This window comes from Nicrophorus vespilloides, unplaced genomic scaffold, assembly GCF_001412225.1.
Source record: "Nicrophorus vespilloides isolate i.1.1-1 unplaced genomic scaffold, Nicve_v1.0, whole genome shotgun sequence".
NCBI classification, from domain to species: Eukaryota; Metazoa; Arthropoda; class Insecta; order Coleoptera; family Silphidae; genus Nicrophorus; species Nicrophorus vespilloides.
Window position 1 is genome coordinate 377,594 of NW_017100088.1, and position 14,053 is coordinate 391,646.

General features: G+C 31.7%; 1 protein-coding gene across 11 annotated transcripts in view; it reads left to right on the forward strand.

The window, feature by feature from the left end:
- The window catches only part of LOC108567417 (dual 3',5'-cyclic-AMP and -GMP phosphodiesterase 11), a 182,912-nt gene that overhangs the window by 156,199 nt on the left and 12,660 nt on the right, over window positions 1-14,053 (forward strand). For all 11 annotated transcript variants that reach the window (XM_017927855.1, XM_017927862.1, XM_017927861.1 and 8 more), the window contains one exon: window positions 9,551-9,713. In XM_017927855.1, coding sequence (XP_017783344.1) covers window positions 9,551-9,713 — 163 coding nt within the window. The remainder of the gene's footprint in view (window positions 1-9,550; window positions 9,714-14,053) is intronic.

The following is a 14,053-nucleotide window of genomic DNA, read 5'->3' on the forward strand; positions in this document are numbered from 1 at the left end:
TACAATTTATTATTTTAAACGATAATCTTCGTTTAGTCATCTTCTCTACATGCAATGCACTGACTCACATTGACTTCATAATAATCATGTATAATAATATTGAATGATTTTTGTGTAATATTTCTTTCCTAATAATAATAATAATTTATTGGCTATATTGGATAATAACAATACGAACAAATATATAAATACTAAATTAAATACAAAATGATATAAATTCATAGTAAACCCTGAAAATAAGATAATTCTAAGTTTTATATTAATTTATTTAATTACTGAAATTATATTTATAGTACATTTGCTTCAATTAGTGTAAATTATCCTAGTCAATTGATGAGTCAGGTTTTGGATTGTTTTGTATCATTAGTAATACCTGGAAGAAGATTAGTAATGATCAGTTAACTGGTTTGCAATTAATAATGATAGACTCATTAAAATAAAGGAGATGGACGAAACTGCGAAGTAATGCATATTGAAACAAACGAGTGAATCATTCGAAATACCCAGCAATTAGTTTGCAATGGATCGTCTGAATGATAAAAAATCGATTATTATCTGTTTATCAAATAGTCCACTTATGTAAAAAGTACTGCATTGAAAAGAAAGGAATATTAAGTAATTATCGCTTGAATTAAAGTCATTTTGATGTCTACGCTATTTTTAAATGAAGACATTGATTATCTGTTATACTTTAATAAAAAATTGCTACAATTTCTGGATGTAATTGGTTTATTGTTTGAACCCTTGGAGATGGAAAATAAACATCGTTTTGATTATTTTTGATTGAAAGAAAGCAGTTTAACAATAATTTGTGGATGTAAATGGTTTGTTATTGTAACCCCTGGAGATGGAAAAATAAAGATTATTTTGATTAATGCTGATTGAAAGAAAGCAGTTTAAAAACGAGATCGTGGAAGTAGTAATAATAATATGAAAAAAAAAGAGAAGAAATACGTTCGTCATTCATCGGCAAGGTCGTGCTAAACACGTGTTTCGTCATCTGTTGAAAATGTGCGTTTGCTGAGTTGAGTTAGGTTATGGATCCAGCGGGTCAACAATATTAAGGACGAGTCAAAAAACTTGCGAAACTTCGCTACATGTTGTTCTAACGACGGTTTGTTTAAGGGTTACATAAAAAAGAAGCAATAATTATTGTTATTAATTATTTCGAAACGGAAACATGATTCGAGTGCTGCGGTATTTTATATTTATAGCGTTTCATACACCCTCTAATTAATCAAGTAAATGGTATTATGACTGGTGAGAGAGAGGTGATGTTATTAATAGAGGTGTGCTTTCGGTTCAATGTCGCTTCAGCTACGTGCAGCACATCCAATTTGACTATTTTGGGATTAAGGCAGTCTCGCATTAGGAGGATCGAAGTTATTGTTTGCACGGTATTATAATGTGTGTAATTTGTGCAAATATCGGGGCAATTATCGATGTGTCAATATTGCGGGCGTCTCCGGTCGCAATTCGCGAATGTTTGCTAATAATATTCGCTTGGAAAAACACCATCCAAGTGTCCATCCGTATCGATTGATGGATGGATGGATGTTCCTCATCTCTTCTCACACAATTTCCTTATTGGAAAGGGACGAAGGTCGATATCTTAGCAACATATACGCCCACGCTCAATTTCTTCGCGCAAGGAAAATGTTGATACTAACCTTATTCGCTATATTTAGAGCAAAAGAGTTTCGAAAAGTTGCGAGCCAAGTGTGGAAACTTTCCTTCTAAATATAGACGACGAGAGATGAAGAGAAAGATCCTTGTACTACGTACTGCATCCGAGGACTCGTTCGTTTTGTTTTGCTCTTGCTATACTTTACTTCATTTCTTTTTTTTCTATCTCTCATCCTCCTTTAATTGCGCTCCGCTCCGAGAGTCCTTGCAACCTTCTCCTCCGAGCCGCAGACACTGTATGTGCTCAAACGTATATAAAATACCAAATTGATGGTTCGTTTCCGTTTTCGGATTGCCCGCCCGAAAAAAAGGTACAGCTCCGGTTATTTTTATTCCTCCTCCCATCCGACGCTCCAGGATCGATCGCTGTTTAACTATATAAATTACAATCATTAATCTTCGCGCGAAGAATTGAAACGAATTCCGTGTAGCTGCTAATCCTGTACTGAAATTGCTTAATGCTTTTACCCAATATTCTCCTACTTTGTTCCTTATTATTTATTGTTGTTGCTATCCCATTGTTATCTTACATACACGAGGCCTGTACTAATTAAACGAGCTCCGTTAAATGCTAGGGTAAATAACCAATTTTTATTTGTCTGTTTCACGTTATTCTGCTCGTGGATCGTGTAATTATTCTAGCATGTATCTTTCAGTATCGACTTTTTTGTTTGCTTCCCCATTCATTTTATGAGCACAAAGTGCATTCAAAGTAATTGAATTATGAGAGTAGATTACATACTAATTTAATTTTATTAACTTATTTTAGAAAATTTCGTATATTTCATGTCTGCTTTTATTAGTTTTTTTTTAATAATTTGTTTAATGTACTCGTAAATAGATTATGATTGAAGATGTGTATATAATTAATATGGAAAAAGTGGACAGATTTAATTACTTTCTACAAACAGGATATAATACAATGTTGATTTATTGAAATTTATATAAATGTAACCTTTGTAACTTTAATAATATTTTGGATATCTATAGACCTTTGATTTTATCAATTAATATTGTTTATTATTTCTCAATGTTTACATTTCAAATTCAATATTTAAAACAGTTATAGTTTGGACATTGCTATTGTGATACCGATAAATATGTTTACTTGCTAAGTAATTGCTTAATGATACTAATAAATTACTTGAAAAGTACAGTGGAACCTCGCTTAGGGAGCACCTCGCATAACGAACATTTCGCTTAACGAAAAATTAATTGTAAGAAAAATGACTCGCTTAACGAGCGACGTTTCGCATAACGAGAGGCGATGAGAAGAGAAGTCCCGGATTGCGCGCCTTCTACATCATTTTTAAAACTTGTGTACACATATTATGTGAATTTTGAATATGTTTCACTATACGAGTAAAAATCCGGAAATTTTGGATCATTAAGCGAAATTCCACTGTATTGACTTTTCCTAATAAATTGTTGCGACAAGTGCATACGGAAAATACTGAAAAAGTGAGTTTTCCTAATAAATTAAGTATGAAAAACCGGTTTTACCTAAAATGAAACTAAATTTATGTAAAATTCTTGCAGACGAAATGAACTGCGCTCTGAACAAAGTTAAATGCATCGGTTCTGAAAATAAGGGTGAACTGACACGGAACGAGGGTGGAGATGGAATTGAATCGTATTATTAAATGCGAGGCATGTGTCGGAATATCGCGTCGGCTGGGGAAAAAGTGTTTTATTTCCCGTTTCCGTGGTAGCCTGGGTTATTGTTGCGAGTTTGAGTTATTGTTCGCTGGAGGAAAAGGCATGGATCTTGTTTCGAGATGATGGAGGTGGCGGAGAAGAAAAGGGCCTCGTTATTCCTTGTACATTATTTGTCGGATGAGGGGGGCACTAAATTAAAAAAGAAGCAGGACCATTTTTCAAAACGAGACACGTTGTTATCGATCACTGCTTGGATGTTTCCGTTCCTGCCAGGACGATTTTTTAACGTCGACAACTATAGAAAAAAGATGTGCAGTAATAGGGAAAAACATTGGGAGAAATTTATAAATAGATTGTGACGAGACAAACACTGACAGATGTCAACTCGTTTGTCAAAACGTGAAATCTTTATCGTTAATCTGAAAGGAAGCATCCAGCAAATATAGAAGGAAAGAAAGTAATACATATACGAGTGTATGTATACAGAGTGAGAAATAGGGGAGGACGAGAGAGTGTTTATTTGTTCTACCTTCGTCGACCCACGTTTTCTATTAATACGTATGTGAGTAAAACAAATCGTAAATTGCACTTCGATTATGGATCTAAAAATATGAGCGCTCCTCGTATCGATTCGAATCATTCGAACGTTGACGCAAAATTCGCAGCACCTAGGTCGTGAGTTTAATTACCGTTTTGCTATAGGCTTGGCATCTTCATCATACTTTCTTCTATATCTAAACTACAATATTCATTACATTTCCAATGAAAACACATCATTTTAACAAATTAATTTTAGTATAATTTCGTAAAGTTGTCATCCATTTTTTAAGTTCATTTCCATATATCAAATGGTGTGGAGCCACCTTTTTTTTTCAAAATGAACTTATTTACATGTAATATCATTAGCACTTTAAATACTTCAATTTCAATATGAATTTATTATTTCATATTTTTCTAATTTTTATTTTAAAATTATTAATTTAAAAACAAGGAAAAAAATGCTGACATTAAAATTACTAATTAAAATATTATAAAAATACTAAGAAATGTTAATGAAATTTGCTACAAATTGATATTTTATTGTATTCTTTATGTTTATATAAATTTTCTTGGACTTTATTAATAAAGTTTTAACCAGAATTTTTATATTTATGTTTGAAGAAGGTTCAAAATCAAGCTCAGAAAAAATGCTGGTTTTTGGGCTGATAAAATTTTATATTTTATTTGTTTACTAAAATTTTACATTCATACATTTATTTTATATAAAATGTATAATATTTACTATTGTAATGACGACAATATTTATTGCAGCAATACTGCAATACTAGTGTTTTCACAAACTTTTGTCTCGAATTATTTACGTATAATAATTCGAGACAAAAGTTTGTGAAAACACTAGATTTTATTGTTGATTTACTTGTTTTTGTTGAAAATTTAATCATACAAATGTTTGGCGTAAACTGTATTACATTTACTATTGTATTATATTGTGTATATAGTTAAGTGAACTCCTAACTAGTTAATAGACTTGAAATTCTATTGAAAATTGTCTGGGAATAGTGAGCGAGCGTGGGCGTATGTGAATGTAATTTAACCGCAAACAAGTTTTAATTAGGTTCGAGCTCTATTTTGGCACCGGCTCCGTATGTTTATTTGTTTATTGTTGACACCTCGACGATGATCGGCGCCAATCCTGAACCTAGGCGCGTGTTAAATGGATGTACACGGTCACATGGTCTCTCACATAAGCAAACATAAACACGCGATCATCAACCAAACTTGATTTCAATAGAAACGTCGAATTTGTTTAATCCTCGATTAAAGAGAAAATTATTTTTCAGAACATGTTAATCGACACTAAAAAAAAACGGGTGACGTTTTTCTCTTCATCCTCGCCGCAATTAAGCACACAAAGCAGCAGTCGTCTTGGTCTAGCCACAATCAATTCGAATGTTTGATAGTTTCGCCAATCGAATAAGTTAGGGCAATTTGTCAGACTGGAAATTGACAAGCATTATATTCCATCCCTTGTCTACTTGTTGTACCTTTTTTTTATATAACCTTTCGCATCCACCATTTCTTTTGTTGTTCTTTTGTTTTATTAATCGGAATCCGTTTTCTCAAATGGAACTTTTCGGACGGATATCCAATAAAAACAAAATAAAACACGTCTCTTTTCATCGTTCGTATCAAACGCGCACTCGAATTTCCCGACAAAGGAATGCGCAATTTAATACTTCGTCCTTCCATTACGAAACGGCCCCTTTCTTATATATTTAAAAGCCATTAGTGAATTCGCGTCTCATTTTCGTTTGTGCGCATTGCATAGAATCGATGCCCGAAATAATATCTGCACTTTAGATACGTTGTTGTATCACGGTCAAGGTTCTTTCCATTTCGAGCCATTACAGCTTCAAAACGAATCTCGCAGTTCAGATAAAATTTATGTTTAATATTATTTTCGCAGCGCAGTTTTATACCATTTTAATTTGAGATTGAGTTAGTTTTAATTTCAGCATTTCTTGGTGGTATTTCGAACTTGTGGAAACTCCCTCAACGTTTTCTTTGGCTGCTTCAAAGTTCCTCCATATACTTTAACGTGAAACTTTAAATGAATTACACACATAGTTCAGTTTATCAAAGGCTTCTTCGCTGCGCATTTCCTTGCATTTTTTTTAAACAAAAAACCGGACTAATCGAGTAGTTCCTTGAATTAAACCGCATAAAAGAGACTTGTGAGGTAATTCTGTATTTAATTTGAATGTGTAATTAGCAGTGATGAAAAATTGTGAAACTTTTCATAAAAAAAATAAATACGCGTTCTCATAAATCACGGATGTGTTAATATGAAATAGCAACATGGGAATAGTGTCAAGTGGGGAGAAATAGACTGGATTTCTAGACGTGTAAGAGTAATTTTCCATCGATTTCCTTGGGTTTGATGATAATGGTAAATAAAATGTTGCTCGGGTTGTTTGCTTTATTTTGCCCGCAATCAGCGTTCTATCAGATTGAAACTAGATCTGATTTACAGCTCGATCGTAAATTTCCAACGGCAAGCATTTAGTGCGTAATGGACATAATCTTGATAGTGCCATGCACTATATTTAATTAATAGTGTCGTTCCCAATTTCGAATTTTACGATAATCACCAAAACAATTAACGTATTTAAAAAATAATACCTATAGGTAATTCAACAATTTCAAATTTTAACTACTTGATGTAGATATTTCATGAAATAACTAGTTTTTTATAATAATGCAACTGATATTCCAATTTATTTAATATTGTTTGTTTTTGAAATTTTATGACTCATCATCAATGTAATAACTATCAATTCTTATCATCTTCATTTACCAAATACCAACAATATTTTAAATAAATATAAGATACCATGAAATTTTAAAACGTGACCAAAATTTATCTAAGTTATCTTTATTTATTTACGTAACATGTTTCAACGTCTGCACTCTTTTAGAATTTGTATATAAATCACACTTTCGTATCGTTATTTTCAATGATTTGTGTTTAATTAGAAGAAATAATCAATTTTGATTATGAACTTTTTTTTATATATTTTTCAATATATAAATGATTTTATTTGTTGTATGATTACAGCCAAATAATTACGAAAGAAAATCTGTTATTAAAGCTACAATTTTAATTGGATTAAAACTTTATTATATCATTATAATGTTTGTTTGATAATCTATCAATTAATTAAATAAAAAGTGATTATTTCTTGCGCTAATTATTTATGTGGAAATAATGTATTTTAATCGAATTAAGTTTTATTATTATATAATTACATTTTTATTGTAGAAAATAATTTTGTACATGAGAATGTTAAAAAAAAATCAATCAATTAATAAGAATTAGAATTGTTTCTGTTTCTTGCGTTAATTGTGTATAAATTTGTGTTGAAAGGAGAATGTTTGAGTATTGAAGCAAAAAAAATTGGTTCTCATCGATGCAATCCGTACGATAGTTGCGTCAAGTAAAAGTTCAGGTAGTTTGTTTGTTTTTTTTTGTCGTTCGATTCTTTTCGCTCATCTATGTAAGCAAATATTATAAATTACATTCGGCTTTGTTAGAAAGTCACGTAGTTACCGTCACGCCGAGCCAGGCTCAATCCTCTTCCATCAAGTCTCCTCCTCACGGCTCGTATCCTTATACTTCCAAGAGCTACGGCATGCATGTTTAACTGTCCGCAAAATAAAAGATGAGACAATTTCATTTTAAATTTAACACTTCGCCATTTCTTGACCCATTACACATTTATCCTCCTGCACGTGTAGCTATTATACATTTATGTGTTTTTATCCTGAAGGAAAAGTAGTAGTCTTCACACAGACGAGATCATCAAAGCAGTTGGATTGTAAATGGGATAGTTTAATGGATTATTGTTATCTAAATTCAAAGCAAGCCCGAATTTCTTAATCCTACCAGACCCCGAGAATTATTTATATTGGGATGATCAAAGCCATTATGCTTGCCGGAGAGTCCCTTTGACCCTGTGCAAAGGGAATCCGTTGATTCGACCAGAACTTTTCGACACTATTTGACTTAGTTTATGTCTGTGTGTATATATACGTCGACAGATGGGGGCGCCGTGCGGAAGAACGAGTAATTATCAACGACAAAGTTTAATGCGGGGTGGGTTTCGGGGTGTGTAGTGAAACAAAATGGATCTTGGCAAATTGATGTATGGTCGGCTTTTTCTTTACGACTTCTTCGCCGTAATTTCCGATCGAATTTATTTTCGTAACGAAGTTTTATCGCTATTGAAAGTCAAGTGGATTGTGTTACTCCCTCCCCCACACACACACACGTTGGACGTCTGATTGCATTCATCTTCTTCCTTCACATGAAATGCGCAATTAAAAATATCCTACAATTGAGCAATTAAAAACCGAAATGACTTTCCAATAAAAAGTTTATTGGAGATTTTCGCACGTAATAAACGAATCGAATCGAGTTTCCGCTTCGTTTTAACTGGAAAAAGTTTCGGCGCTGCATTTGATCGCCCTTCCCGATATATATGATTCTCCTCTACTGCATCGAAAAACTTTCAAAGTTGGAAATCTAAAAATAAATCGGTATTATTCAAAGCCATGGATTCGGAAATGGACGTAAAGTTTCACAGGAAACTTCCTTTCCATTTATGGACTGTAATTTATCATATCGCACTTGATCATCCTACTATTTTGCAAAGGATCTACAACAAGCTTATACTCAGATAAACTGTTTTTTATAACACACAAACTCACATTATTATTTATACATTCTATAAATAAAATAAACTTTGATTTATTTCAAACTTCGATGTCCTATGTATGTATATAGTATCGATCTTCTTCCTTTACTTCTATCTATCTACAAGGTTATCCTCATATGCCATTATTTTACATAATTTAAGTAGATTTATTATTATTACAAAAAAATACAATTTCTTATATAGTTACTGAATAATTATCATCGAAGTTTAGCAAAACAGAATATATCTGTATATTGAAATCTCGACATCCGAAATCCCGACAGTATCAAAATCGCGAACATTTTAGCAGGTTTTGGCTATCTTCATTAGAACTTTGTATAATTGGAATTCTGGAAGTACAAAAATCGAGCAGAGAATTGTTGAAAAGATCTATAATATAGATACACATAAGTTATAAATTTATAACAACTCCACCCGGTTTCTCTCCTTCACCATAATTAACTAGATAATTTTAATTTATCATCGGTATAAAACACGATTCTGAAAAAACAAAGGTTTTATTCTAAACCAGTGTTTCCCATCGTGGGGCCCACGCTGATTGTCATTGGTGGCAATTCTGAAATGGACACGTCTAGAGTTTAACCGCATGTTACATAATTTTTGAAAATATTTCGTGGGGCATAGCACAAAAAAGGTTAGGAACCACTGGTCTAAACTATAGAATATCTTTTTTATTCATGTAGTAAGTAATAACGAATATTTTTCAATTCATTTGTTTTAAGTAATATATCAAATAATAGAAGATACTGTCCGGATTATGGTTGTCGGGATTTTGATCCGATTTGCTTAAGAGCTATTAGTAAAATCTACTAAATATTAAACACACTCGCTAGTAAATCCAAATAGATTTAATCTTCATATTCAATATGCATTGAGAATTGAAGATAATTGTACTAATGAATTTGTTTGTTTTTATTGTTCTTCAGGCTTGCATCTGCGCAACAGCGAGGAGTCTCGGATGCCAGGCGAAGGTGGCGGTGCAGAGTCGGGATTACACCGGCTACACCGAAACTGCTATGACCCAGAATATGCACGGATGGAAGCATGGCTGGACGAGCATCCGGATTTCGTGCAGGATTATTTTTTAAGGTCAGTACTTCTTCGGGTGTCTTCGAGCAATCAAACGCTTCACACTTTCACCGTAAATCCTTCCATTGATGCATCCCAAGAATCCAATAAACTGGAAGGAACATTGATCTGAATAAGAGTTTATTGCGTCCAACACAACTACAATACGGATCAAATTTAGTTTGCAAACATTACTTCAGAATAAATAACTAACTTTTTCAATTAGTAAAGGTTCAATTCGCATATATTTCATAATGAAAAGTAGAAATATAAGAAAAGTTTTCAATATATTTATTCTACAGTCAACATTAGAAAAATGCTTACGAACATTATATAAGAATCAATAACTTTTTTTTTCAATTCGTAAAGGTTCAATTTGTATATTTAATGATGCGTCTACACCAGCGGTTCCCTACCTATAGGTTGTCAAAGTATCAAAATCTGTATGTTATAAAAAATACTTCGGGCAAGCATGTTGGATCGCACATTAAAAGTATTGAGAAACCCTGGTCTACATTATAGTTGACATGAGACAAATGTATGTCAGAAGTACCAACTGTTAAGTATTATAGACAAGTTCCGTTTACTTAAGAAGATAGTAAGTTTTACATTTCATATAGTGAGTTCAAATTGAAATAAATTATATAAAATTAGACATATAATTCTAAATTAATCGAATAGGAATTAATAAAAGTGTTATTATATAAAGAAAACAAGTAATTTTGGTAATTAGTAATAATATAGAAAATTGTACTTTTACCTGTAGCATTCAGAGTAATTGATGGAAACAACTCTATATCGAAAACTCATAAATGAGACATAAATTATACATAATTATACAGGTGAATTACACAAGACAAGAAATTACACTTCTTCGAGCGGTCATAATGTCGGAAAAATTGCTACTTCGACCATAGTTATATAAACAACGTCAGAATTATATAACAGGCAATAACTTATTTATTGACAGACATTGAGTTTTGTTGATTGAAATAGAGTTCAACGCGAATTGAAAAATCAAATATTTATGGTTTTCCTCCACAAATTTGTTGTCTTATTATTTAAAGTCATGTCAACAATTGTTGTAATTATGTTAACTATCGAATGTTGAAATAAAAATTTCATCATTTTTAAATTTGAGCAAAATTAATTATTTTGTAAAAGTGGAAGCTATTAATTTAAACAAGAACTTTAAAGTTTAGTTTTTGGTTTGTCCTAATTATAACAAAATATGTGAATAATTAAAGTTTATAATTATTTTGTTAATTATAAATTTTGATGAAGCTAATTACATTTTGCGTAATGAAATTTCAATTATGATGAGCTGATAATTAACGATTCTCCAGACCAGTAAATGTGGCGAGTTTACTATGCGCTAATGCAATTATCTGTTGAATATAAACAAAGAGTTAATGAGAGTTTGAGAGTGGTCAGTTCTCGTTTTTTTCCTTTATTGATGCATTTGCATTTATAAAAGAGAAATGTTGCAAATATGTATTTTTTATTTCTTCGTTATACTTGATTATTATTACTAGAATCACCCATTCAAATATATGAATTGCTTAACTTTGTGAGTCATCAATACTTTATTATTACTGGAATCACCCATCCAGAAAAGCTGTGAAACATCAAAGAATCGTTGAACTTTAATAGACGTTGAAAATCTTCATTATACTACAATTTAGTCTCATATCCACGTAATTCATAAGCTGTGAATCATCACGTTATTCGCCGAATGCTAGACGTTGAAATATTGCCAATATTCTATATAAATAATAATCTACAAACTGTAAACAGAAAGGAAGTAGTGATTCGAAAACAAAGCATTTTGGCAACTTGACAAACGTTACTCGATGTTTCACATTTGAAAAAGCGTTGCATAATTAGGCTGTCTTTAATGTACTTTTCTTTTTTTTTTGTTTTACGTGATGCAAACCGTCTCTCCGTCCTGTGTTGCGCAACCGGCGGCGATTCGCGTTTGCTTTTGAGAATTCTCCACGAAGTGAAAACCAATATTTGCTAAAGCTTCATCGAATTCAATATTTGATCGGAGGTAATTCCCGTGGTAAGATGCATTCCTGCATATGTTATCTTACGTAAATGGGGAATACCTGCCTCTTCGCCGAAAAATCATAATCACCTGACTCTAATAGATGCGTGTGAAATAATATTGAATGCGTGGCGCAATAGAATTTTACCATAATCAATGCTCTACTCGGAATCATTAATTATGTTTACCTTTAGTTTCTTCATGCAAATATTATCTTCTCAGAAAGCTTGTTTTCATTCATCACTTGAAATCTTCTATTTACTTTATAATTAATTTATTATACTTAACATAATATCAGTTTAAACTTCAATAGTTTTGTTATTTTCATAATTATAAAAATATTCAAACCAAACAAAAATTAATGCAGTGAAATAAAATTGGACTTCAATATTTTACTAGTTTTAATTATTGAAGTATTCTCTGAATTATAAGTCTATTAACAAAAAAAAACTATTGGTTAAGTCGATGTGATGAAGATCTAAATAGAGCGATGAATAATTACCCCACGTCTGATTGAAAATCAATAGTTTAAACCGAATCGTATTAATACAATAAACTGTTTTAATGAAGGGAACATTACATATTAATTGCATAATACGTAATTGTCGTCATTCGGTTAATAATAACAGCACTAATCTGTTATAAGAATGAATGTGCGAATTAGTATAAAGTAATTTAAAGTGATGTAAATGTTTGTAAGATGTGTTCGATTTGTGGATGTATTTAACCTCGTAGACGTGACTTTTAAAAATTTTGCTAGCTATGCATAATTTATTATTATACTTTACGTATTCAACTAACAGTTGAATAATTGTTGTATCAAAAAAAAAACGGCACGTGTGTAACTTATACTTTGTGTTAATAAATCAACACGTTTTTGTATATACAGTAAAACCTCGCTTAACGAGCAAAATGAATTGTAAGAAAAATGACTCGCTTAACGAGTGACGTTCCGCATTACGAGTGAGGATGAGAAGAGGAGTCCCGGATTGCGCGCCTGCTACATCAAATTCAAAACTTGTTTACACATATTATGTGTATTTTGAATATGTTTCACTATACGAGTATTTCACAATACGAGTAAAAATCCGGAAATTTTGGAACGGATTAAACTCGTTAAGCGAGATTCTACTGTATATATTAATTAAATTTGAGAAAGATTATTTTAAAGTTTATATTTCATCTACAGAATTAATATGTTTTTGTTATTTTAATTTATTAGTACAAAGAAGTATGTGTACATTGCTTTTATTAGAATTGAAGGTAAAAATCACCAATCTTTAATAAACTGTTTAACTATAAATTATGAAATTGCATATATGCGATTTAATAAAGTCATCCGTAATTATAGTCATTCGTAAGTAAGAAAATTGAGTATAAAGCTTAGATTATGATGCAAATAGTGATGATCAAATTTATCGTAATAAATATGTCCAGTTTTGTTTGTATGTCTATGGGAATAAAAAAAATAATATATTTTCTTGGCTTTTAGCCACTTCTTAGATTGAAATCGTTTATGTATATATAAAAAAAATCATATTTTGTTAGCTTTATGTCACTTCTAAATTTAATAAAATATCTGAATAATAACTAAAAATGTAATTCAATTACATAAAATTTCATTAAATTATAACAGCTACAAATTAAATATTATATTGCTAATTCATATGTTTTTTTAGATTGAGCTTTAATTGAAAATCTATAGTTTTATTCCCAATTCAGTATGTTAAAATATTGTTAGTTTTAGAAATGTTTAAGTAAATGAACATATTGTTGGAAACGTGTTTAATTAACAGTAGGTCGGTTGTCTTTGCTAAAATATTTGAGCGTTGCTAAAATAGTGAACTTGATAATATTTGCATACAAACATACATTGTTTAGTCTAGACGTGGACAATATAATCAAATATGTTTTTGTTCTCCCGTCTTCTTTTGTATATATACATACACATAAATACATAGAACGCAGATATAGAGAACGATATGATGTTATGTATGAATTGATGAATAGGCAGACCTCAATAATATTGGAGTTCCCGCATCCTTCAGTCGTATGGGGAAAAAACGCGCTCAATACACACACTCAGAGAGAATCGCGTTATTAAAAAATTCCAGTTATTATATTGTTATGTCCGTTTCCGGTGTGTCGTGGAATGCCGAGGCTCGAGCGAGCCTAGTCCTCCTCCTCCTACACGCCGTTTCCAATGTGTTTAGTTATTTGAGGTCTAGACTTTACTCAAGGGCGCATACGTGGGCAAATAAGTGCTCAACGAAGGGTTGTGGGTTTTTGCGATGCGAGGAGGGTGATAGTG